Source organism: Daldinia vernicosa (genome assembly GCF_022497035.1).
Source record: "Daldinia vernicosa strain CBS 139.73 unplaced genomic scaffold F5Y00scaffold_53, whole genome shotgun sequence".
Classification (NCBI taxonomy): domain Eukaryota; kingdom Fungi; phylum Ascomycota; class Sordariomycetes; order Xylariales; family Hypoxylaceae; genus Daldinia; species Daldinia vernicosa.
In genome coordinates, this window is record NW_025953969.1 from 172,171 (window position 1) to 197,645 (window position 25,475).

The following is a 25,475-nucleotide window of genomic DNA, read 5'->3' on the forward strand; positions in this document are numbered from 1 at the left end:
CTATTGTTTATTAAATTTCAAAATAGAAAAGCAAGGAATTTCCAATATCTGTTCGACGACACATTCATTTTATGTGATAAAATGCATAGTACTTGAGTCATGACAGCCTACATCCCCCATTCGCAATCCCCACAATCTCCGCACCGAGGTAGAATATCGAAGAACGGCGCCTTTAAAGTCCCACAGCACGCCCTTCATATGTCGTGAGAGAGATATATACATTGAGAGGTAGGTAGATAAAAATATCTAAGCAACTCGCCTCTTATACAGCCCAGCCATTTGTTATACCTAAGATCGCACTCTTTAATAAAATCAAACCATCTACTCGAAAGGCTTTATTAAAGGTTAAAATCCCAGAATGCCGCTTTACACGTGGAAACTTAAATCATTCTCATAGAAACATCAAGATGGTGAAAATCCCAACGTTCGAGGTAGAGGAGTGGATGAACAGGTATGAGAATACGCCAGGGGTACTGAACATCGCCGAAACGTGCTGCTCGTCTATATCGATCGATCAACTTGTACAATTCAATAGTGATCAACAAGGCGACGCTCATCCGCTGATCGATTTCTCTAAGCCTATGACGTACGGTCCGATCCGAGGATCTGACGAGCTGCGGCGGAATATCATAGCCACATATAACGAAGATATTGATACGAAGACGACAGTTGCTCCTCTGTCTACCGAGAACGTTATCGTCACACAGGGAGCCATATCCGCCAACCACTTAGTATTCTACAGCCTCGTCGGGCCAGGAGACCATGTGATTTGCGTCTTCCCAACTTATCAACAGCTGTACTCTCTCCCCGAGTCTTTAGGGGCTGAGGTTTCCCTATGGAAGCTCAGACCGGAGAACAGGAATATTCCCGATGTCGCTGAGCTCGACACCTTAATTAGGGACAATACGAAGGTATATCATCTATTTCAAGCCAACAGCTATGTCTATTATCTTCAGTCATCTTACCATTCTAGATGATCGTCATTAATAATCCTAATAACCCAACGGGAGCGACAATTCCAAAAGAGGTCTTGGCTAAGATAATCGACCTTGCGCGAAGACACGGCATCACCGTGTTCTCAGACGAAGTTTATAGACCACTGTTCCACAGCCTCGAACCGGGAAATATCCCACCATCGGCACTAGCCTTGGGTTATCCTAAGGTCGTAGTTACCAGTTCCATGTCTAAGGTGTGGGCTCTGGCAGGTATTCGAGTAGGTTGGGTGGCATCGCTGGATGCTTCCATCATCGAAACCATCGCGTCCGCTCGCGATTACACCACTATCAGTGTGTCACAGCTCGACGACCAGGTGGCACGGTACGCTCTGAGTGCTTCCGTGCGGCCGCAACTCTTAGAGCGAAACATTTCTTTAGCTAAGAGAAATATACAGCTACTAGAGCAATTCATCCAAGACCACTCGAACGTATGCTCCTGGGTGAAACCGACAGCAGGAACCACAGCTTTCGTACAGTTCAGGGACAAGAAAGGGGCTCCGGTGGATGATGAAGCCTTCTGTAAGGATGTTCTAGATAAAACCAAAGTTATGTTTCTACCTGGGTCTCGCTGTTTTGCATATGGTCAGACTTCATCCTTTGATGGGTTTGTCCGCATCGGATACGTGAACGAGACGCAGATACTACGCCAAGCATTAGAGAAACTGGGTTCATATCTAGCGGGCAATTTGGAGTAAAGAAACCTCGAATTTGGTATTAGTTATTCCATATACTTGGATAATAACCTGAATTTCTAACAATTCTCTGAAGTTAATGCCACAACGTAACCATCTCTTTGATATCAGGTAACTAGATAGTAACTACCCTCGTAATCGAAAGGCACTTGAGTATATGGAATTATAATGCTTAACACATCTGGGGGGAATATATCTCCATGGATCCTCGTTACCGACTCGCTACATTTGGCATTCGGTCGGCTTCCGGGCTGTAACCTACCTGGTACCGGGTAGGAAGAAAGAGGGTGGGAACAAGGGGAAGCTGTCTATCTGCACTGCGACGACATTGCCGTAATCTAACATGCCAGATAACAGTACTGCATCAATACGACCTTAGATTGACATATTCCCGCGGGATGCGGAAATCATGCCGTATGACAAGGAGAGCGGATTCTCAGCTTATGAACATTTTCAAATCGACCTCTATAACCTGAGGATTAGAACAAATCGGCTCTAGATAGTATTGTTAAGTGTAGGGAGTGAAGTAAGGAGAAGCGTAGACGAGAAAAAGAAAAAGTCCAGCTTTAGGCTTTAAGGCGGTTGAAATTTAGTCAGGCACAAATGTACGTCAAGGTAGCATTGAACGATGGGCTTCAAGATGGCTGGGTTCCTAGCAAAGGTTAAAAACATTACACATGTGATGAAGACGTGACGCTTAGATGACGCTGACTTAATAAATGGCCTCAAGTTGGCATTTCTTTTGTCAAGAACGACAAAACATAATACATAACACGTTTTTCCAACCCATAATTTCGTTTCATGTTAATTCCCCGCTTAGTTGGGCCACGATGCGGAGCGAAACGATACGATAAGATCCATAGAAAGATCCTTGAATACTGGGACCGTCCGATCTGAAAATCGCATAAGAATTACGCGAGCGGGTGTAAGCCATTAATCAGCACCCAAAATGAGTTTATCATCCGGATTGGACAATAAAAGAAAAAATATACCAGTCTAACTCGAATCTGTACGGGGTTGATCCACTGAGCCGCGGTTGGAGCCGCAAGACATTATGCATACATACATCAACAAGCTCAACTACCTATGTATGTACTTCGTACTAAGATGTGTGTTAGTAATAAGTCATTGTATGTAGACATCTGCTTGGGTGGTTCGTATAAAAACCTGTTAGTCTATTCCCCTTAATTATTAGTTTATCCCCGCCTGATGGAATACTATCTGCCCAACATAGACAAGGTACCTTAGGTATCTAACCTACGTCTAAAGTACTTACGAATCAATAAAGTACGATTACATCAAAATTAGGTTACATTACTAATATGTATTAAACATGAAGAGAGATAGCTACCTTGGTGGCTGAATATGTACAAGCTATTAGTTGGTAGTTGGTTTGAGATGCGGCGTCATTGCGACTCTACTATTAAGCTATGCCGTTGGAGGAGTGGAGATTGTGACAGTTGTTACTGGGGTAGACTTACATATGTATGTAGAAGAATGAGAGAGAGAGAAGTGAGTAAGACAGAAGAGAGGCTGGATCAAGCTTCAAACCGCTTGTGTACTGCCGAATAGGATCGACTCAGTTGCGACATATATGTACCTACATACTTCCTACCCTACAAGGTGTCTTCCATGGAGCCTTATTATTAATGGATGATAAAGAAAAATAAGCAAAAGTAAAGCACGCTATCCCCACTTCTCTCCATCAACAGTGCCCGCTAGTGGATGTTGTCTGATGTAAATATGAGTATAAAGTCGATGAGGTGCCGTCGTTGAGAATGACCTTATTCTGTACAACTTCACATCAACGAATACAATAATATTCAAGTATCTTTATAAATCTCAAAGTTTTAATCTTTTTTCTTTATAAATCACAGCAACTAGATACCCCTAATTTCATTTATTCGCAATGGCACCCAAGATCGCCATCGTCTACGTAAGTCTTTTTCTTCACATGTCCCTACCTACGGAATTCGCGTGATTGAGTAAAGGGGAGAAAAAAGGATTTGGATGTTGGATCATATCAGAAATTCAAAAACTCAGACTGGTCATGATTCGTTACTTGACTAAGCCGAACTACCAAACTTCCCAATATCCTCTCAACCTCGACTCGTGGCCTTTTAAACTACAGCGACTGACATGCGTCTTATTACAGTACTCCACCTACGGCCATGTCCGCCAACTAGCCGAAGCTGAGAAGCGCGGCATCGAGAAGGCTGGCGGTACTGCCGATCTCTTCCAGTAGGCACCGCTCTTCACGTATCCCTCTCCTAACATATGCTAATTGACAACTATAGGATTCCCGAGACCCTCCCCAATGAGGTTCTAGCCAAAATGCATGCTCCCGGCCCAGCTGCCGATGTCCCGGTCCTGTCGGATCCGGCGACTCTCGTGTCGTACGACGGCTTCTTGCTCGGCATCCCGACACGCTACGGAAACTTTCCCGCGCAATGGCGCATATGGTGGGACCAGACCGGAAAGCAGTGGCAGACCGGTGCTTTCCACGGCAAGGTAGCCGGTCTCTTCATCTCGACAGCTTCTCTAGGCGGTGGTCAAGAGTCGACTGCTCTAGCGGCTATGTCCACCTTTGCCCACCACGGCATTATCTACGTCCCATTCGGCTACGCGAAGGCCTTCGACACTATGACTGACCTTTCCGAGGTCCACGGTGGTGGCCCTTGGGGTGCCGGCACCTTCGCTTCAGGTGACGGCTCGCGCCAGCCTAGCGAGAAGGAAATCTCCATCGCTGAAATCCAGGGTGCCGAGTTCTACAAGACCGTCGCCAAGTTCGCTTCCGGATCGGCGTGACTACATGACAGCAAGGATAAAGAGACGTCAACTGCGACTGCCACACAGGCAGAGGGAAAGAAAGAAAAGAAGCAGAGTGAAGGCCTTTGCGGTTTGCCTACTAAATGCGTGATAATGTAATTCTCATCACCTAGAATGATTTAACAAATCACCTAAATTAAAACAAAACAAATTATTGAACATACTCCTAAAACTCGACTACTCTTCTGCCTTCGACACCTATAATAATATACAGTCGCAGCTCCCATGCCTTAGTCAATGAAATCATCCTATCATAAGTCAAAATTTGAGTACCTATGTCATAGTATTTATATATTCGTGATAAGATAATTGTCGCAAAAGGCGACGCCGCCAGTTGCGAGCACGCAACCAGGGCTTATATGTTCGACAATAATTTACCCCTATTCTTCCATACCTCAGCTACGCAGCACAACCTTCCAAATCATACCTTCGTACTTCTCACTCTCCTCAAATGCAAGAACTGTGTACCCACAAACCCGAGCCCCCCTATAAACACCGTCGCAGCACAATACGCAATCAGTCCCCTCCAAGCTCCGTCATCATTCACATCTTTCAATATCGCACCCGCGATTGGCGTTCCCACCAACACTGCTACTCCGATGAACGCGAACAACATGCCCATACGGGTACCTAGGCGGCCCAGATCCGGCGTAAGGGTCACAATAGCACTAGGAGGCAAACTTGCAACTCCCCCGTTGAAAAATCCAAAGAGTACCGCGAACGTAATCGTTCCTCCGAGATCATGCACGCCGAGCCAGCTGAAGGCAAGGATACCAGCGCTGAGTGTCGTTGCGGCTAGCATGTTCATCGAACCCAAGTAGTCGGCAACGAAATTCGGCAAGATACGCCCAAAGACGCTGCCGGCGTTAAGCAAAGTGACCAGATACGCGGCCAGGTCGGCGCTCGCGATTCCGTGCCGTAACGCGAACAGCTGCAAATAGAAAAACGGCACGAACATTCCCATAAACGACGGCAGGGCCGAAATCGCGAAGCTCATGAACGGCACATCCCGTATAGCGTCGCGGTCGAAGAAGGCACGCTTATGTTGAGGTGGCGCGACACTTGGGCGCACTGTAGTGATGAAAGTCAACAGACAAGCTAAACAGGGGGGAGAGAACGAGGAAGAATACTCAAGAGCACGTACTACAAACCAGCGGCACGACAAGCAGCCCCAGCAGAATAAACGCCAACACGCGCGTCGCCCATCCAAACCCAATCCGCGGCTGTAACCTACTAAACAGGATCGAAAAGACAATACCCCCAATTGGCGAGCCCGAAGACTGCAAACCCAGCGCCAGCGCGCGTCTCCGTGCAAAATACTGGCTCAATATCGCCGCAGACGGGAGAAACAACAGCCCGCACCCAATCCCCACCGCAACGCCCTGCGCCAGCAAGACCTGCCAGTACGTCCTACACAAGGACGTCATGAACAAGCCAAGCACAACGAGGACCGAGCCCGAGATGGTCAGCGCGCGGAAGTAGCCCGCGTCGAACAGCGGGCCGGATACCAAGCCGCCCATATTGAGGAGGGCACCTTGCAAGGAGCCGATCCAGCTGATGTCAGAGGACGTGCTAGATCGGAGGAGATCGGTCTCGTAGTACGTCTGGTACACGCCGAACGAGTTGATGAGGCCCCAGCTCGCGAGCATGATGACGAAGGCCCCGAGGACTTGGAGCCATGCTACTAGGCCGCCGCTGGTAATGTAAGGTTAGTAGATGTAAGTCTGAGTGGGAAGTCGTGTGTGTATTGGAGAGTGTTCTGGGGTACCTAGGTATAAGAGAAGGCCAAGGGGCTGGATCTAATTTCCAGACCGGCTTATAATAAAGAAGACATGTATGATAGAAACTCCAAAAAATACTTACTCCGGAACATCAGGAGTCTTCAGCTCCGCCAGCGGCATCGCCGTCGCTTGAGGGGACCTCCCATCCGCATCTTCCGTACGGTCCACGGAGCCCTCAAAGATCTCCGTCCCGATCTGCGACTCCGGGTTACTATCGTTTTCGCTGCCCTTTTCTTTTTTCATAACTAGTAGTTTTCGGCTCCAAGCTTTATCCTTTCTCTCCTACTACGTTGCGGCCATCCACGATTTTAACCCTATTTATCCAGGGATTCTCCATCCAGGGATTCTCCTCACCGCCGGCTTGGGGTTACCGATCCTAACCCGCGGAACCAAAACTAGAAAAATAATGATAATATGCGAGGATAAGGCACATTGATGTAAATCCGGGGATGAAGTCTGGGGTCCGCGGTTGATTATTAATCGGTGAAAGTCGTAACCGAATGTTTTTCTACTTTCCTACCGGAGGTGGCATCCCCATACGTTAGCAATACGATGCCGCCTTTCTCTTTCGACCACTTGCTTGATTGGGATATGGCCTATTTAAGCGAGGTTAAATTCCATGAACCCCTAGGTAGATATACTGTATATAATACCTGTAGTCTATAAATAGGAGTTTAGGTATATATAGATAGGTCTGGTGGTCTATTCTACTAGGTTAGTTAACTTGTAAAAGGCACTGCTAAGATATATCCAATAAAACTACAACGTCGGTAAGCCCTTCCGACAAGCGGTTGACTCGCCCCGTACCGGAACCTACTTATTTGATCATGCTAGTTTTTGTCGTTACATATAAGCACTAAGGCAGCAGAAAACCGACATACAAAGGACTTTAGGCCATAACGTATAAAAGTCCCTAGGGGCTAATTCCGTGGACTGACAATGATCTCATAACTTCGGGATTCTAAATCAGGATCGAATATGAACGGACAAGAAGCGTCTGAAACGCGAAGTCGAACTACAATAAATAGCCCAATAGCCAATATATATCAGCCATATTCCAAGTTATACCCTTCGAGGCCGAAGATGGTGCTTCCTCTTCCAACCTCTCGCTCTTAGTTCCAAAATGAACTTTGCACCAAGACGCCTTGCAAGTAATGATACAGAATTCGTCTCGTGTCGTGCTACGCTAACTTCCAAAGTTGCTCAAATACATGTCTGGCTGCTAAATAACAACAAATTACTAATATGGGTTATAGTTTTGATCGTATATTATCTTTTGAGACAACTTATATTATGTGCCGAGTTATTGTTGTCCCCGCACAAGCCGCGGGCGTGTATGCTGCTGCTAACTATCTCCAATTTACGAGGTGGAAATAATGTGGAATAGATGTTTAGCGATGAGAGTCGTTGGGATGTGCTGTCGATGGTTCGATTACAATCCGTGGTAATCTCCCAATCCGCAAGCTGGGCAACTGCGGAGCACCTCCAATTCCCCTTGAGGATCTCCTGGTCGAAGCTGTATCACGCGCACCGTCTGTTGTCGAGAGATCTCCGCCATCCGTCATCATGTCTGCAGTCTGTGCGCTTAACCGTCGCTCGTGACCACGCGCTGGGTCCGTGTAGTTAGGTGGGGGCTCATTAAAGATAGGTGTCGCAGCCCCCGATCTTACATCGTCCAAGCTGACGTCCTCATAATCCGGTGGAGGCATTTCGACATCGCCTAGATCCGCCTCGCTGATTATTTCCGGGCTTGATCCGGCTCGAGTATGATTACTTCCTATCCGTGGTGTGGACGTGTTAGACCTTAGCCCTGGAGATGGAAAATCGCTATCGAGACTGAGAACAGAGCTGGCGCTACGATCTCGACGATGGGACAGACCCGAAGGTGAGCGTGTGGATAGGGCAATGCTAGCCGCATCTGATAACAATCCTATGCCTTCGCTCCCATGACTACTTGTGCGAACTCTCGTACCGTTGAGTTGCGCTACACCAAGCTCATGGTAGCTAACACTAGAAACGGCACGTTGTCGCTTTTCCTTAATCTGCCCGTACGCATCGCGTAAGTCATCCACAGCGCTGGTATCACGTGCGGCTCGTCTCTGGGCTGCTAAGTCATCTAATGCCCTAGTGTCCCCGCGGGCCCTCGCCTCTTGTGTTAAGCGACGCCGCTCTTCCCGTTCGGCGCGTTCCTGTCTTCTTGCCAATCGGATCTGAAATAGCGTCTCCATCTCTTCGTCCCGCATACTCTCTAGATCCTCGGCGGTAGGATATTCTACTACAACATCAACACCGTCGCGCTCCCCTTCGCGGCCAATGACCTGCTCGTTTTCGTTCGCTTTCTGCTTATACGCGGGAAGAGTTATGATGGATCGGATAGACGTGTTCCTATCTACTTGTGACACCGTGCTGTTTCGATTCGTTTGCGAAACCGAGAGGGTAGAAGTTGAGTGACCATCTCGTCGCCTTCTATTCCGATCGGATGTCTCAGTAGACTCGGAGTCGGCCGTTTGCTGGTACTTGCCTCGTTTCGCCTGCCCGAAACCGAATTTCGTCCTGTAGCGGAAAAAACAGAAGGACAAAATAACAAGCAACAATATACCACCTAGGATACCAATGATCTACAGCAAAGATGTGGTTAAGAAGACGGATCGAAGCAAGCTAGGCCGGTATATAATAACTTACCACAAATATGGTGTTTGATGGCGGATGTCCCTGATCACCAGGACCCCCCGAACCCCCAGGATCTCGAGACACTAATTTGCTAGCACCGGATCGAAGGGGGAGGGGAATTCGATATGGAAGCAGCATTGTGAAGTATAAACGAATGACTATAGTGTGATGATTTGCGACGCCGTCGGGACGCACCCGATCTCGTGAAGTCGGCAACCTGCAAAACCAAGATTATTTTAGGACGAGCGCCGTGCGCTTTGAGAACGGCAAGAAGCCGCAACTAGTTAATAACGGGAAGCTAATCGATCGTGTCGACGGTAATTCAAAAGAGCCAATCTTGTTCGGGAGTGGTGCAGGTGAGCACGGATGGGGAAGATAGCGGCAAGGTTGGCGAGAATTAGGCACGAATATTGCGAGGATAGCACTGGTTGTGGCAGACTGGTCTTGTGAATAGAAATGACCAATTTCGCAAGATTAGTCCAATAACGCCAAGTCTAGGGAGAATAGAATCAATAGATGTTTCCTATGTTGTGCGAGTTTACGAAGAGGTCGGTCTATGTAGTCTTCAATCCAAGCTCGGTTGAGACGGACAGAAGAGTAATAGTCTTCGGGTTTGGTATGCGATTCGAGCTTAAGCGCCGGCAATATAGTGGGTATGAAATAGTAGTAAAACAGTCCGATGGGGTAGGATGGTATTAGACCAGTAGGACGTAGGACTAGTAGGACTAGGAGTCGTAGATTGAGCTGTGAACCGACCACGAGGAAGAAAATGGTAAACTAGGTATATGCCTAGGTACCTAGATAGCAACGGAGATGAAGATGGAGATGAAAAGAAGAGGACGGGAAAGTCGCAAGATACAAGAAGCTGGCGGGGTGGGGGGGAAGGACAAAACGAAGTACAATACATGGTTTAGGTTACAGCAGTCTAAAGACCCGGCAGCTGCGGTACACACACACGGTAAGAGTTACACTAATACATCTAACTATCTCACCTAAGGCAGTACCTTTACTGCCAATATAATTAGTGTTGATACATGCACCAAAGTAGGCAGTATGTAAGTGTAGAAGAGGTAGGCATAAGGTAGGCACAAGCGTGGCAAGGGTCGGCATGTATATACCGTATGTAGTGTTTTGATGGCAGAGCCTCGACCCTTCTATTGAATCCATTCAAGCGTTTCCGACTAATAGAATGAGATTAGTTTACCACACCGAAGTCCCGGTAAGCGCTTGGTTGGTTGCACTTAACATGTCTTGATCTGTCTAACCTTAGGTAGTCTTTTAAACACTTGCCGAGTTACCTATCGTTATTTTTATTCATCCATTTGTCTTCACATCTCAAGTGCAACTAGGATTGTTTACAGAGCTTACAGAGCTTAAGTTGTTGCACGATATCAGCTAAATAGCGAAACAAGGACTACATAGGCAAAATATCGAAAAGTCCGCCGCCGTGCCGTGACTTTGTCAGCCCCCGTTGAGGCTGGTTCTACTTTGAATCCTTCAGAGTTCAGACTGGGTTCCCCAGCCCGTAGTCCACGAGCCAACCCGTCAACCTTGATGTTACGTGATTCGATCGCCCGATCTAGTTCTCGGTAATTCTAGATGTAAGAAGACGAACGGACGCCGACGTAACGATTGATTTAGTAGTATAAGAGAATCTATTATTATGTATAATCATAATCGGCGATATCTGCAGCATCGCATGTAAGTGTGTAAAGTTCTCAACGGCAATTCTTTTTGGCGGCAATAATAAGCTGACCTTGTGCAATCCTGACGAAACGTTTCTCGATACGAAAAGTATGTATACGACGCCTCGGCCGTCATCGCTTCGGCTGATTCGCCTGGTTCGTCTGGTCCGCGTACCTATTATGCGGGCTGCCTCAAACTTCCATTCTAATAGGTACAGAATAGTAGGTTAGGTATTGTACCTTAGGTACTTTAGGTGCTTAGCCTGCTGGGCGCCAAAACATTACAACTTCGAAAAAAGAATCCCGTTGAAAAATTCTTCTCGTTCACTTTTCGCATGGCTACGTCATCCCTTATCTGTGCGGATACTCTCCTTCCTGGTCAATGTTAATGAAATCATTTACTAGCCCTATTACACTATGTAAAACGTGCCATACAGGCTATACGTGGCTGTGGATTCAGTGAATTTCCACTGCGCCTTGTTGATCCGTACCTCTCTCGACTACCTAGGTACCTACCTAATGTACTCGAGCCGTGCCCTTGTCACGCCTGTGAATCCCCGTCCCCGGTCCATTGCGCTAGGGCTGCCAGGTCCCTGGGAAAATTCCCTGCGCTAAGGTAGTATCTGCGAAACGCCGCCATGGTCTCCCCCCGGTCCAATCTTGGCAAAGTTGCATGATGCCTACATACCTCATAAGTTAGGGAATTCGGGTCGTGGCAGTGGCAGTGACTGCCGGAAAGGCAAGATCCCATTATCACTACATACGGTATCAGTCCGATAGAATTTCAGATCGGAATCCCTTACTTCGCGATTCCCTCCTTGGCGTTGTTCAAGCTAATGTTATAAAAAAAAAAAAAAAAGTCTCAGATAGCTACGTAGCATTACGAGACATACATACACGAGCCTCCTTGCCTACGGCGCATGGCATGGCATGGCATGTTAGACAATGTCTTCGATCTTGCTATTATCGGCCGGAAGATCGGGAACGGTAATACACTACACTTCAGCTGGTTGGCTGGGCGGTGAGACATACATCAGGTACAGCGCATCCTCGTTGGCAAACTGGCAAACGAGTAGCTATCATCTTTTACATAGATAGGCTCGTGGGTGCAAAGTCCTACGTCCAAAAAAGGGAATTCGTCTCCGGTCCCCTCATTTGTAGCACGTATTAAGAGAGCTGAGCATCCATTACATGTCCATTCATCATGACTATTAAACCAACCCCATCTTTTGGCATGTTTATGAATATATACATAGTAGGCCTCTCGTTTATTATCTGAACCGTAATATGAAGGTAAACCTGCATGTCGAAGCCGCGTCACTGCGTTTTAAGCCGGGGCCTCTCAGATGCGCTCGATGCTAATATTTACAATAGGACCATAATATTTGCATATGAAAATTTCGGTACAAATTTAGTTATGTTTCATCTTCCGGGCCAGCTCTCCCTAGGGCCTAGGCATACTAGCACTGCAATTCTAATAGGCGAATTTCCTAATATTATAGTATATTGTAACCTAACCCATGCCTATATCAAAAAGTAAGAGAGTCAAAAATATGTCTGCGAATATTCAACCAAATCTCTTTTCGAACTTCTTTAACATCCCCGTGACACCTTTCTCCAACCGCTCCGCATTTTGGCCTAGCCTGCTCTGACCCTCGACCTTGGGTTTGTATTTTTCGTATTTAGACGCGTGCTCTTGTTCGGTTGGCCGGTATAGTTGCTGGTGGATACTATAATCCACACTCCCCGGTGCTTGCTGCGCATTGCTGTAGCTATAATGCGAATATCCACCTGGGGGCGGTGGTGGTAGGCCAGGGCTCTGAACGGGTGGTGGAGTCGGGTGGTGCTGTGTGCTCTGTGGTGGTGGCGGTGGTGCAAACCCGGGCGATCCAGGGAAGTTGGCACCGTATGGGCTCACGAGACCGGGCGATGCCAGACCGGAGACCGGGACCGTAGCCGAACGTTGCAGGTGTCCGAATTGAGTCGGTGGGAAGCCCGGACTCGCAATGCCGGGTGTTGGCAAACCTGGACTGACTAGACCGGGGCTAACTAGACCAGGACTTGCTAGGCCGGGATGCACCTGCGGAGGGCCGGGAAGACCGGGACCACCCGGCGGAGCAGAGAAGTTCGTCGCTCCGTACCCAGGAGTATAGGGGGGAATGTGATCAAGAGCTACGGCAGCCGCGAGAGGATCGTGTCCGTCATCCTCGGGCGGAGGTGTCTTTTCCCGGTGTATCCTCTGTTCTGCAGCTGCTGGTGCGGCGGGATTGTACGCTATAGGTGCAAAGCTTTGAGGTGAGGTATTCTTACTATCGTCTGTCGCTGCCGAGGTTGGGGGAGGCGCGAAAGTAGGTATACCTTGAGGTGCTGGTTTGGGGCTCGAATACTTGGGATCTGAGATGGCAACATTTTCTAGCTTCTGGACTAGAGGATTTGTGTCTTGAAACTGGCTATACGGGTGCGGTGGTGGACCAGGCTCATCTGCAACCTCTACCTGAGATGCGGGTAGGACTCGTCGTACACCATTGACGAACTGTAGGGCATCGCCATGAGTCCAGAAATATATATCGAGAGAATGGAGCTTGTAGTGGTATTTATTCTCATTTCGAGGATCGTATGTTGGAAGATGCCACTGATTCTGGTCTATCGGCGCACCGGCTACACCCTCGACTAAGATGTTTACGAGACATTGTTGCTTATATGAATACCGGACCCTCGTTCTATCTAGATCTACATCGCAGGGAGAGTTAGGTCATACCAGACATGACAGAGAGAATACTGCCTTGAAAACATTCTTACATCCGTCAAAAGCATCTTGGTCATCTGTGCCTGGCTGGTTTGCGACTTCAATCCGCGCTCTTCGGTCATTCGCATTCTCAAACAGGTACACGTAAGAGCCTTTGTCAAAGCGATGATGTGGCGGCTTCGCTTCGGGAGGTCCGTAGAAATAGTGAACGTCTCCGAAGCTATGAAAAAGAAGTTTGTTGAGCTATTATGAATAATAAAACTGTTGGTACTACTTGGGCACTTACAGGGTCGCGACATTCTCTTCACCAGGCCGAACTGCCATCTTGAGCACACACAAGCCGGCCTTAAGAATGAAACTAAGGAAGTGAGGGAGATGATTAATGATGGTTATAAATAGAAAACAGAAAAATAGTCGAGGCCAGCCTCGTTAGTGCTACTTTTGTTTAAGAAAGTCTGTATCAGAACTGACGATAGCTTCAAATTCGCTTGGGTGGAGAGGAAAAAGGAATAAAAAAAAAAGTTGGAGAGTAGAACTTGCTTCTCCAAGGAGCTCACCACCAAATGACGATCACTTCTATGTACTACGGACGCCATTTCTAAAATAATACGTAACCTTAGCCTGTATGTGCCTATAAGTGGTACGACCTTATTTACCATAGCCCTTTCCGACCCTGCATCAAGGGACGACGGCACTGGTACATAGTCGAGATGTTGCAGAATGGGAAGTTGTTCGGCGCTTAGCTGCCCACTCTCCTTCCTCGAAGCTGAGATGGCGGGGTAATACTGATAACCAATAGAAGGACGCAAAGTTGCTAAGCCTATCGATAAACAGATAGGATGTATCGGCCCCGGAATTATCCGCTAGATTTTCAATTGATTGAGCGGGATCCACACTTTTTTTTCGGTTCCATTGAAGGAATGATTTGGTGATAGCTTCACTCGTTCACACATTGACCAATCTACAAGATCCTCGCCGTCATAATATCTCACCAGCGCAGAGACGGGCTAGCCAATCCACCGAGGCACCATAATATTCCGCATCCATCTCATCTCGTCCTCCCTGTCGAGTCCGAACCGAGAAGCCCGGCAGGGCATCGCACCGCACCGCACAATCTCCCAAGATGGGTGTCGTAAATATAGTCAACATGTGCTCGCACCTACAAAATGCGTCGCGAGCCCGTCTAGGCCTAACCTCCGTCCCGCACACAAAATACAACCTCTCCCTAGCCATAGCCCTATACCGAGGCGGCTACCTCTCCTTCGTCACCCGCGGCGGCACTCAACCCCCCGATCCCGCTACCATCTCGACCTTTGAGCCCGCGCCCTTGACCGACGCCAACGTCGCCCGCCAGCGCCTATGGGTCGGTCTCAAGTACAATGCTACTGCGGGCGGCGAGCCCGTTATGGGATCGATCAGCCCTATAACTACGCCCAAGAGGCCCGTTACCGCTAAGTTGGCTAAGTTGGAGCGCCTCGCGCGGGGTTTCGATTCGCATCCTCATCGGGCCTTGAATATCGGCGAGACCATTATCCTGACTACGAGTCTGGGCACCATGGATATCCGCGAGGCCGTCGAGCGCAAGGTTGGAGGTTTGTTGCTGTGCCGGGTAGGCCCGTGATCTACCGCCTCATCTGGTTCGTTTAGACGCTCCTAGGGCTGTCTGCTTGTGGTTGGCGGGAGTAGCATCGCCGCTGTTTGCGCATTCTGGGTGGGGAAGTTGGTAGGAAGTACCAAGAACGAGATGAATCGACAGAACGAGTCGTGTTAAAGAATGGGATGAGGGGATGAGACTATGAGCCGACACCCTCATCTTGTGTCTCGTATGCTACACGCGTGGCCTCGAATTCTAGAGTTATATGATGGCCAACGTTCTGTAGACGAAATATAAAACGAACAAGCAGACAGGGGGTAGCAGAAAGACTTCATGTATATAAAGCAAGGGAACATAGGCATCGGCTGCTTGCCTGTGTACTTGATTGTACTATATCTACTCGCATATCATAAAATATCTGATGACACACGTCTTATAAGTTCACGTATAGGAGCATAAGATTCTAATCGTGAATGCAGGATATATTAGGTTCACTATTACTCCCACAACCTTACCAACCACCATGAGGAAGACATAACTATCTCTATTAAGCTTGCCTGCTTGCTCCGATGCTATAGCTGGGACTGGATATAATTGTTTTTTTATTACTTTCCCTAGTTACTCTAACCAACTCCCTTATTTTCTACCTACTTTACGATGAATACACATAATACTCATAAGACAAGTCTAGGTATGCTGTAGGTATTTTCACTACCTATCACCTATCACCTAACTCCTCAGCAATGCCGCATGCACCGCCAAGGAACGGAACAGAAACGAATCCCCATATGCTTCCAATGGACTTAAGAGAAAAAAGGTATCATCTGCGCCTCGCCGAATACAAACAAATTTTGGACCTTTTTTTCTGCCTCTTCTGACACGTTAATACAACTAGCTAGTCAGAACAACGGCCAGTTCCTTAGGTATCCTGCGATAGTATCTATTATTAGGCCTTGTGTACCTAGATAGCTTCCACCTTGGATTCCTCAGCCTTCACCTCTTCGGTGGTGCTAGCGGCCTCGCTCTGAAGAACGACCTCATCGGTGCCTTCGGATATGGACTGCTCATCTTGCGCGCCCTCGACTTCACTGTTAGCTGCGTAAATCTCAGCGGCAGGCTCTAATGCCTCGTGAACCAAATCCTCGATATCTTCAACCTTCTCTGCGTCTTCGGCGACCGCGGGAACCACCACCGCTTGCTCCGGGGACTTTTCCGCGGAAACACTGCTTTCCTCAACGAAAGTATCCGTCGAGACCTTGGCAGTCTCAATAGCTACTTCTGCCGTCTCAGCCTGGGCGACAACCGGAGCAACCTCCTTTGCCGTCGGGGATTTCTTGCCGGTAGGCTTTGCTTGGTCTACTGCTGCTTTAGCCCTATTCGTTGCAGATTGTGCCCTGGCTACCGATTTCTTTGCACTCCCCTCGATCTTCCTCTGAACAACACTTGATGGTGTGCTCTGCTTTCGTGGCGGTGTTACCGGCACCTTTTCCGCGGTCTTGCTAGAACTGCTTTTCGTCGGTCGCATCATCCGCTCGAGAAAACTTTCGTCGACGTGACCATCCCTTTTGATAATTGGGTGATCCCTAGACACCGGTTTCGGAGGGAGCCCAAGACTTGGACGTGCTCGACCAGTAGCCGAATTCCCGCGTTTCAACCCCTTGGCAGTCGAGGTAGTACTCACACCAGATAGGCTTTGCCTGCTAGGCGACCTATGTGCAGTAGAGCTCACGTTACCGGAAGCTCGTGAGAGAGATTGTCTGGGAGGATGAGCTGCGGTGCCGTTTCCGAGCTTCGAAGCGGAAGACGCAGTGGGCGCTGTGATGGATGAAGGTAACTTGATTGGCCGGGTAGGCGACTTAGCCTTCGGCTTTACAACTCCGGCTCCAGAAGGAGGAAGATCAATGGGTGTTGGTTTCTTGCTAGAAGTGGCTACTGGCTTTGTGGTTGTTGTAGTGGCCGCCTTTTTCGGGACATCACGCTCTCTGGACGAAGCAGGAGTCGATTTCTTTTGCGGAGCTAAGCTCGGGATGCTGGAAGACGACTTCGTAGTGCTGCTGGTCGGCTTGAGAGTATTGGGCGATTTAGGAGCCTTAGAAACAGATTTGGTTGCGGTCGAAACAGCTTTGGGGGCAGGCTTTGTAGCGGTTGCGATCTTTGTCCTGCTGCCATTTGTTGATACGCTAGTACGTCCACTCGGTGGCGCTACGCTACTTCCTCTTGATACTGACTTCTCTGTCGGATTGCCTGGCAGTAGTTTCGTCTTCGTCTCCTCCTCATCTGTCACCTTGTCCGGATTTGGGTTCGGGGCAAGAGCAGGACTGCGACTCTCTTTTGGGCTCTCCTTTGGGCTCTTCTTTGGGCTCTCCTTCTTTAGGGGAGATTTTGGAGGAGACTTAGGAGGAGCGGCTGTGATTGGCGACTCTGGAATAGGCTCTTCAGACAAATTTGTCTTGAAGTTCGAAACATTTTTGGCCATGTTTTCGGTTAAAACCTCTGGCTTCTCAGGTACCGGCTGTGGTGTACTAGCATCGGTTTCGTCGCTGAGCTTCTGACTGGATACGGAGACCGAATCTCCGCTGGGCTCTCTTCTCAACCCTACCCGGCCGTCTTTTTCGATTGCTACAAAAGTGGTCCGAACCTTGGAAAGCGGGCGAGGCGAGTGAGTAGGGGAGGGAGACCCTAGCAGTAGAAAATGCAATGTTAGCGACGACTACCAAGAAACTGTTGGAATCTAACAAATGACAAGCGGATATCGTAGCCAATGAAGCCAGGAGTTAAGGGATGGAGATACAATCGTGGGGTTGAGCAGAAAAATAACTAAAATTCACTTGGGCATATATAGGATAGGGAATTGGAGTAGGCGTTGTTATAAACAAGCATGTGTTTTGAATACAGGAGAGGCGCCATACCAACTGAAATACCGGATGGACCAGGGGATCTTCCACGATCTGGAGGGGTGTTCTCACCCTTCTGTTCGAACATGGCACGGAGGTTCCTGACTCCCGACATGGTTGCGACTGATGGACCTTCCAAGGTTTTATGGTAGAAAAGAGCAAAAGCAGGGAGCCGATCAGTTGTTACTGATCATGGATCAACGATTGTCACCGCGGGAAAGTGCAGACGCCGTTTGCAAGGATGGATGGCATGCCCTAAAGTTTTTTTTGTCGGCCGGTAGATCGGTTTGGTTTGCTGCTGGCTTATTTGTTTCGCCTGGTTTCCGCCTGGTTCTGGTCTTGGTCTAACGGCTATTTGTTCTGGGCCCTAGAAACTTGGAGACGAATTGAGCCTCGGAGAAGCGATAAAGGCAATAAACTTGGATAACTTGTCCGGTTCAGAGGTGATCAAGCTATCGAGCGAGGCCAGGTCGGGTCAAAATCATACATAAAGTACGTTAAGGGGTTCGAAGATAGGAGACTCTGCAAATACAAAGTTGAACTCAACGGAAACAACCTTAGCTGCAGACTAAAGTTATGGGGTTAACTTGGAATTAAGCAAATGCTGCAACTAAGAAAAAAGAGTGTGTGGTTGAATGCGCATTTGAGAGAAGAAGGAATTATACAATTGTAAAAAAGACAATTGTAAAAAAAAGGATACAGTTGTATCGTAGAAGGTTGGTTGCCTGGGGGAAAGATAGGGAAAGATAGGGAAAGCTTAAGAGAGCAACTGAGGGAAGTCGAGTGACAGCTTTGGGAATTATTTGGTGGCATGTGGCCTAATAAGGCACGGCCTAGGCGGGACTAAGAAGAGACCAGCAAGAGATGGTTCCTTTAATCAAATTGCCCAGTTAGGCAGGGGGGTACTTGGATACATAAGGGTACTTTGGGGGGGAGGTTAATTATTTCACGGTTGAATAAAGTGGAGTTCAGGGGCTTGCATGAACTCCCAAAACGTGTCTAACGGCATACCGAGGCGACCTGAGGAGCGGGAACATTGAATTTGAATCGAAGGATTATTTTGGATATTTGGGATATTTGGGACATAAATTATTAAAGTACGGTCCGTATGAACATCTGGTCTGGTCGTATCGTGGTTCAATTTCAATGTCGTACATACCCGTGGACATGTGGTACTACTTACATGTAGCACGGATATTCGTACCTAACTTCTCCTTTCTGGTAAGATCCATCTCACGTAGCATCGTGTATTGTATTTATTGTATTGTACTGTTACGTGTAAGTGATCTGAAGGAGTTTCTTACAGGACAGATATTTAACATAGTATATATATTTATCTGATAAATATAACCACGTAGCTAATATTAGATACCTACTTTACTACCTACCTACCTACAACCTATATTAAGCACTTACAACCCCTGATTAGAATAATTCTAGAATTCCTTACAGAAGAAAAAAAACTAGCAGGTTACTTAGGTAACCTACCCAATAGGTACAAGTGCACAGATAGTACACAAGTACTAATGCATAAAATCTAATGATCAATAGCTCCAAAGCCAAGACGGGGTTCAAGAAATTGAATAGGTATCAAATATCCAAAGAAATAAGAAATATATAGAGCCGCACTGTCGTACCAAATGACACGGCTCGAAATTTATGCAGCTTACAAAAGCAATCCCGTATTATAGGCTACAATGATCCAGTTGTACGGATGCTACGGAGTTTATAAGCTGTTATGTTACATGCATCAGTTGAGTCATCAATTTGATTTGATTTTGATTTGATTTTAAGTCGAGGGCAACTTTCAAAACCGCAATACCACAAATCAATATAAACGTACATGTGATATAGAAATAGCATGTTTCAGGTCTAGCCCTCATTGGTAGCAAACACAACGCCCCTCTCTCTGCTCAGATCTTTAAGTGTCATTGGTGCTAGTTATAGTATCATAACATGCAGCGGAATATTAGCGAATGGTCCCTGGGCTGCTACATAGGTAAAGAGAAATGTCTGGTACGCAGATGCAGAGGCCCAAGCGAGAGAAACACTTTTCTTTTCTTTTTTTCTTTTAAAAAAAGGAACACATGCATGCAGCCGATAGTCAATGATGTAATAATTCAGTAGTAATCCGTATGTTGCATCTAAACTGCCGTGGTGCATCGTTGATGTAGGTTAGGTACCTAACCTAAGGTAAGTCGTTTGCTGCAGGCCAAAGCGATGGGCTATTTTAATATGTACATCGGGCATGTACCTTACCTACCTACTCAAGTCTCAAGTAATCCCCTGAAATAACCCCTCCGATCCCGGCCAGGGTATAGACCCCACCACCAGAAATTTTGTAGACAGAAGCTCCATTAAGCTTCATTTAGCTTTGCGACTTGTTAACCAAACACCACGCATTATCCGCAACTCAATTGAACTTGCACCATGGCCTCCCGCGTGCTTAGAATAGGTCAGTAAATAACTACACGTCAATATAAACCTCGATATTTCCACCAATTAATAAACTACACGCATTCTAACCCGCAATCGCTCCGCAAACAGGTCTCATCCCCGGCGACGGTATTGGCCGCGAAGTCATCCCCGCCGGCCGTCGGATTCTCGAGGCCCTCCCGTCGTCGCTCGGGCTCAAATTCGAATTCTCCGACTTATACGCCGGATTCGAGACCTTCGAGAAGACGGGCGCCGCTCTACCCGACCGTACCGTCGATGTCTTGCGCAATGAATGCGACGGCGCGCTCTTCGGCGCCGTGTCCTCGCCTACTACGGCCGTGAAAGGCTACTCCTCGCCCATTGTCGCTCTGCGCAAGAAGCTCGACCTTTACGCCAACGTGCGCCCTGTCAAGAGCGTTCGCACCGCCGCTAAGCCCATCGATATGGTTATTGTGCGCGAGAACACCGAAGACTTGTACGTGAAGGAGGAGCGCACTATTGAGCGCCCGGACAGCGAGGGCGGAAAGTACGCCGAGGCTATCAAGCGCATTTCAGAGCGTGCATCTAGCCGTATTGCTACCATGGCCGGCGAGATCGCTCTGCGCCGCCAGAAGATCCGCGACTCTTCCTCGTCTTCCTCGTCCATCCACTCACATCCCCTTGTAACCATAACCCACAAATCCAATGTTCTATCCCAAACCGACGGGCTGTTCCGCACCGCATCGCGCGCCGCTCTGTCTGTACCGCGCTTTGCTTCCGCTGTAACAATCGAGGAGCAGATCGTCGATAGCATGGTGTACAAGCTATTCCGCCAGCCCGAAGCCTACGACGTCATCGTCGCACCAAACCTGTACGGCGATATCCTATCTGACGGTGCCGCAGCTCTCGTCGGCTCCCTAGGATTAGTACCTTCGGCCAACGTAGGCGAGGGTTTCGCGATTGGTGAGCCGTGCCACGGTAGTGCGCCCGACATCGAGGGCAAAGGCATTGCGAACCCCATCGCTACTCTACGCAGCACTGCGCTCATGCTCGAGTTTCTAAATGAGGAGGCTGCCGCAGCCAAGATTTATGCTGCTGTCGATGCTAACCTCGAGGAAGGAAAATTGTTGACGCCCGACTTAGGCGGAAAGGCTACGACGGAGGAGGTTGTGCAGGATATTCTAAAGAAGTTGTAGATACACACTGATTCTGTTTCTCAGTGAGGTTGGCCAAGTACCTAAGTATATATGGTAAGTGACGATGAACGTTTGTCATGTTAAATGTGAGGAATATGAAAAGGAAATGGAGCCGAAAAAGGAATCAAGGAGAACATACCAAAAGTTATCATCTAGACTCAATGATACCAATCAAAAAGATTTCAAAGCTTCATGGAAAAACAACTAGAGGGAAGAGGTTTTTATTTTTTGTATATCCTGGGTCCCATACTCTATACACCGAGCTATATAACCTCGCTCTTTAGAAGTAGATACCGAAATCATTTCATCCTTCATGAGCGCGAGCACGAGCCCGAATGTAAACGTACCCAGCCGCCCGGTCATATCCCCAGTTCCGACGTTGTGCATAGATACTTTATATACAGGTTCTATTTGCATATCGAAGTATGCTATCACGTTGTGTTATACACCCCATAGCCAATTATAGTCGTGGCTTCAGGGTATGGGTAGGCCCCTTCGAAATCCTAGACGTACTTGCCCTATATCGACCAAGTCGTCGATGATAAGACAGTAGAAGCATTTGCTTGCCCAGTCAAGAGCATAGTCGAGTATATCTAGTGCGGATGTGTTTTGAGAGCCATCTACTAACCACCAGACCCCAAGATGGAACCCCGTCGATAGACGAAGTCTACTTAGTCCTCTTAGCCTCAAGCTCCTTCTCGTACTTGGCGACCAACTCCTTCCTGTAGGTAAATCGTTAGCAAAGCCCATCAAATCATATTCACACCGTAAAATATCAGTCTGGAAAGTAAGGAATGAAACGTACTGTAGATGCGGCGGCGCAGGCGCATAATGAGAAAACTCCATGCTAAATTCTCCCTTTCCTTGAGTAGCCGCTCTTAGCTGCGTGCTGAAGCCGAACATGGCATTCAAGCTGCAGTCTGCAATCAGCGTAAAGTCCTCGGTACCGATCTCTGTGTCAATGATAGTCGCGTTACGCTTGTTCATCAGCATGAGGATGTTGCCCTGAAACTCGTTGGGCGCCATAATGGTCGTCTTCATCAGCGGCTCTAGCACTTGACCACCGGCCTCCGGGAAGGTCTTGCGGAATGCCATCTGTGCTGCCAGACTGAAGGCAAAATCAGAAGAATCTGTGACGTGTGTCGCACCATCGTTCACCACCATGCGAGCTCCGATAACCTTGTGACCAAGTAGAGGACCCTTCTCACAAGCGACCTCGAAACCTTTAGCACAGGCTGAGATGAACTTGTCCGGAATAGCACCGCCCACAACCTGGTTGGAGAAGCTGTTCTTCTCCGGCTCCTCGTTCGGTTCGATCCATCCGCCGACACGAGCAAAATCACCAGGTCCACCAGTCTGTCTCTTTAGTAGGTAGTCGAAATCGGCTCTGTTGCTGATGGTCTCACGGTATGCCACTCGGGGTTGACCAGTGATACAGTCGACCTTGTATTCTCGTCGTAGACGCTCGATGTAAATTTCTAAGTGTAACTCGCCCATACCTGAGATGATGGTCTCTTCGCTTTCCTCATCGACAAATAATCTGAAGGTAGGGTCTTCACGTTGGAATCGGTTCATCGCCTTACTGAAATTGTCGGCGTCCGTGCTTTTCTTGGGCTTAATAGAAAGCGACATGACCGCATCGGGTACGAACATAGAAGACATGGTATATGGCAAGTTTCCGTCTGTGAACGTATCGCCCGAAGCGCACTCGACACCAAATACGGCACAAATCTCACCGGCACCGATCTCATTGACATCTTCCATCTCGTTTGAATGCATCCGCACGATTCGGGGAATTCTGACCTTCTTGTCGGTCCGTGAGTTGAAGAGATAAGTGCCCTTCTTCAGGGTACCCTGGTAGACTCGGATATAGGTGAGCTGGCCATAATTGTTTTCTTCGAGCTTGAAAGCTAGACCAACAAACGGTAGCGAGTTATAGGGGACCAGTTGAGTTTCCGCCTCATTCTTGGTGCGATCTAAGGCCACATTCTTAACGTCGGCGGGGTTAGGCAGGTAGTCACAAACAGCGTCAAGCAGGGGTTGGATAGATTTGTCGGCCAAAGCAGAACCCATCATAACGGGCGTGAACTTCAGAGCGATAGTCGCCCTTCGGATGGCGGCCATGATCTGCTCGTTGGACGGGGTACCTTCTTCCAGGAAAATTTCAGCAATCTCGTCATCAACATCTGCCAGTTTCTCGATCAGTTCCTGGCGTTTCTGCTCCGCAAGCTCCTTTAGGTCCTCGGGGATAGGACCAGTTCGAACGATTGTTCCCTTGGGTCCTTCGCTATAGATGGCTTTCATGCCTATCAGGTCGACAACTCCCTTGAACTGGTCCTCGGCACCAATCGGTATTTGAATAGCTGCCGCAGGGATCTTTAACTTGGAGTTGATCTGCTCGACGGCCTTCCAAGGGTTGGCACCCATTCGGTCCATCTTGTTCACGAAACTGATTCGGGGAATGTTGTATCGCTTCATCTGCCTATCTACGGTAATAGTTTGGGACTGAACGCCGCTGACAGCGCAAAGAATCATGACGGCTCCGTCCAGAACTCTCAGGGCGCGTTCGACCTCGATGGTAAAATCAATATGTCCTGGTGTATCGATCAAGTTGATGTGATAAGTATGTTCCTCCCCATCCTCTACTTTCTTCCAGTCACAGAACGTAGCAGCGGACTGAATGGTGATTCCCTTCTCTCGCTCGAGCTCCATAGAGTCCATCTTAGCGCCTGCGCCATCTCTACCTCGCACTTCGTGAATAGCCTTAATTCGTCCCGTATAGAATAGTACACGTTCGGTAGCAGTGGTCTTTCCGCTGTCGATGTGTGCCTATGCCAAAGTTTAGCATAACCCCGCCTAACGTTTTCTTATAGAAGTTGGTTGCGACGTACAGCGATACCAATGTTGCGCACTCTGGATAACCGCTTCTTTTCTTCTGGGCTCATCTTGGCGAAGACGGCTTCAGGTGTAAGGCTCGCCGCATCCTCGGCAGCTTTCTTCAACCTGTCGACCGGACATCAGTCAGTCGGCCACCTCACTATCATCCTATAACACGCTCGGGATAGTATAGGGAAGCTTACGCTGCGCTGGCGGCGGCGGAGGCGGCTGCGGCATATCTTGGCTTCGTCAGGTTGAAGTATCTTCTACCTTCTACACGCAATGGGGCAGCGATCAATGGACCAGGAGAACGAGACCCGGGAATTCTGGAGCCCACACTGAGAAATCGAGCGTTGCATCTCGACCCTAAAATTCGGCCGTCATTGAGGACAGCCACGGCACGCTGCACCCTCATGATTCTTAACACGTAAGGGAATGCAGAAACGAATGAGTTTAAGGCGGCAAAGGGTAAAGAAACAGAAGTAAATATTGGCTGCCGTGGACCTGGTGTTTAATATTTTCTATTTCTCGATACCGACGAAAGCGAAGTCTAAGAAATTTTTGGGGCAATTGGAAAGAGATAACGACTTATCGGGGAGCTAAATCCCGCCCCTCAGTGACCACTCACAGCGCGTCAATTCCACATCCCCCAGAAAATTAAAGTTTCTAATGAAGTAGGTACAGGTACAATACTTAGGTACCTACCTATGTATCAATATTGACACAGCTGTTATCAGTATTCTTTATATCTCAACTTGATCGTCAACTTTGAAACTGTTGTTTGCTGCCTCTAAAATATGTCAGTTATTATCTAGCTGAATTATCAATAGTCTATCTAACTCAGGCGGTGATACTATACAGGTAACCATTGATATGTACAGACTTTAGCAGAAATAAGGACCTTTATCTTGCCCACCTCTATGTACATATGGGAGCGACGATGGAGTCTCCTATTTCCTGCCAATGTTACCCAAACTCGTCTACTTGAGTCTAGTTCAGTATCCATCACCAAATTCCCAGCATTGCAGCCGTCCTTATTTGCTTTCCAGTGCCCTATGAAACCCAACCGATCTATAGACCGGATTATGAACCGTAGGTACA

General features: G+C 48.1%; 9 protein-coding genes across 9 annotated transcripts; 4 read left to right on the forward strand and 5 right to left on the reverse strand.

Annotated features, from left to right (window-relative positions):
- The first annotated feature begins 430 nt into the window (after positions 1-430).
- F5Y00DRAFT_245811 (PLP-dependent transferase) lies at positions 431-2,422 on the forward strand. Its single transcript, XM_048009031.1, has 2 exons — positions 431-911; positions 974-2,422. The coding sequence occupies exons 1-2, from the start codon at positions 444-446 to the stop codon at positions 1,688-1,690; spliced, it is 1,185 nt and encodes a 394-aa protein (XP_047861641.1). The 5' UTR covers positions 431-443; the 3' UTR covers positions 1,691-2,422.
- Positions 2,423-2,925: 503 nt separating this feature from the next.
- Positions 2,926-4,765, forward strand: F5Y00DRAFT_245813 (putative benzoquinone reductase). Its single transcript, XM_048009032.1, has 3 exons — positions 2,926-3,623; positions 3,843-3,928; positions 3,985-4,765. Exons 1-3 carry the CDS (start codon positions 3,597-3,599, stop codon positions 4,493-4,495), a joined length of 624 nt encoding a protein of 207 aa, XP_047861642.1. The 5' UTR covers positions 2,926-3,596; the 3' UTR covers positions 4,496-4,765.
- A 48-nt stretch (positions 4,766-4,813) lies between these two features.
- F5Y00DRAFT_245815 (MFS general substrate transporter) lies at positions 4,814-6,953 on the reverse strand. Its single transcript, XM_048009033.1, has 3 exons — positions 6,380-6,953; positions 5,661-6,211; positions 4,814-5,587 (listed from the first exon to the last, which is right to left on the reverse strand). The coding sequence occupies exons 1-3, from the start codon at positions 6,538-6,540 to the stop codon at positions 4,938-4,940; spliced, it is 1,362 nt and encodes a 453-aa protein (XP_047861643.1). The 5' UTR covers positions 6,541-6,953; the 3' UTR covers positions 4,814-4,937.
- Positions 6,954-7,688: 735 nt separating this feature from the next.
- F5Y00DRAFT_255150 (uncharacterized protein) lies at positions 7,689-9,105 on the reverse strand (the record flags this gene model as incomplete). The annotated part of the gene is made up of 2 exons (XM_048010265.1): positions 7,689-8,828; positions 8,980-9,105. 2 exons carry the CDS (start codon positions 9,103-9,105, stop codon positions 7,689-7,691), a joined length of 1,266 nt encoding a protein of 421 aa, XP_047861644.1.
- Positions 9,106-11,991: 2,886 nt separating this feature from the next.
- On the reverse strand, positions 11,992-14,093 carry F5Y00DRAFT_245823 (uncharacterized protein). Its single transcript, XM_048009034.1, has 3 exons — positions 13,685-14,093; positions 13,452-13,618; positions 11,992-13,382 (listed from the first exon to the last, which is right to left on the reverse strand). The coding sequence occupies exons 1-3, from the start codon at positions 13,720-13,722 to the stop codon at positions 12,220-12,222; spliced, it is 1,368 nt and encodes a 455-aa protein (XP_047861645.1). The 5' UTR covers positions 13,723-14,093; the 3' UTR covers positions 11,992-12,219.
- A 238-nt stretch (positions 14,094-14,331) lies between these two features.
- Positions 14,332-15,423, forward strand: F5Y00DRAFT_245824 (ribosomal protein S8). Its single transcript, XM_048009035.1, has one exon. It carries the CDS (start codon positions 14,522-14,524, stop codon positions 15,017-15,019), a length of 498 nt encoding a protein of 165 aa, XP_047861646.1. The 5' UTR covers positions 14,332-14,521; the 3' UTR covers positions 15,020-15,423.
- Positions 15,424-15,808: 385 nt separating this feature from the next.
- On the reverse strand, positions 15,809-18,234 carry F5Y00DRAFT_164369 (uncharacterized protein). The gene is made up of 2 exons (XM_048004759.1): positions 17,902-18,234; positions 15,809-17,671 (listed from the first exon to the last, which is right to left on the reverse strand). Exons 1-2 carry the CDS (start codon positions 17,999-18,001, stop codon positions 15,954-15,956), a joined length of 1,818 nt encoding a protein of 605 aa, XP_047861647.1. The 5' UTR covers positions 18,002-18,234; the 3' UTR covers positions 15,809-15,953.
- Positions 18,235-20,238: 2,004 nt separating this feature from the next.
- On the forward strand, positions 20,239-21,593 carry F5Y00DRAFT_164408 (Isocitrate/isopropylmalate dehydrogenase). Its single transcript, XM_048004760.1, has 2 exons — positions 20,239-20,341; positions 20,434-21,593. The coding sequence occupies exons 1-2, from the start codon at positions 20,317-20,319 to the stop codon at positions 21,495-21,497; spliced, it is 1,089 nt and encodes a 362-aa protein (XP_047861648.1). The 5' UTR covers positions 20,239-20,316; the 3' UTR covers positions 21,498-21,593.
- A 446-nt stretch (positions 21,594-22,039) lies between these two features.
- Positions 22,040-24,911, reverse strand: F5Y00DRAFT_164411 (translation elongation factor G). Its single transcript, XM_048004761.1, has 4 exons — positions 24,578-24,911; positions 24,389-24,500; positions 22,303-24,326; positions 22,040-22,219 (listed from the first exon to the last, which is right to left on the reverse strand). Exons 1-4 carry the CDS (start codon positions 24,787-24,789, stop codon positions 22,165-22,167), a joined length of 2,403 nt encoding a protein of 800 aa, XP_047861649.1. The 5' UTR covers positions 24,790-24,911; the 3' UTR covers positions 22,040-22,164.
- Between the last annotated feature and the right edge of the window lie 564 nt (positions 24,912-25,475).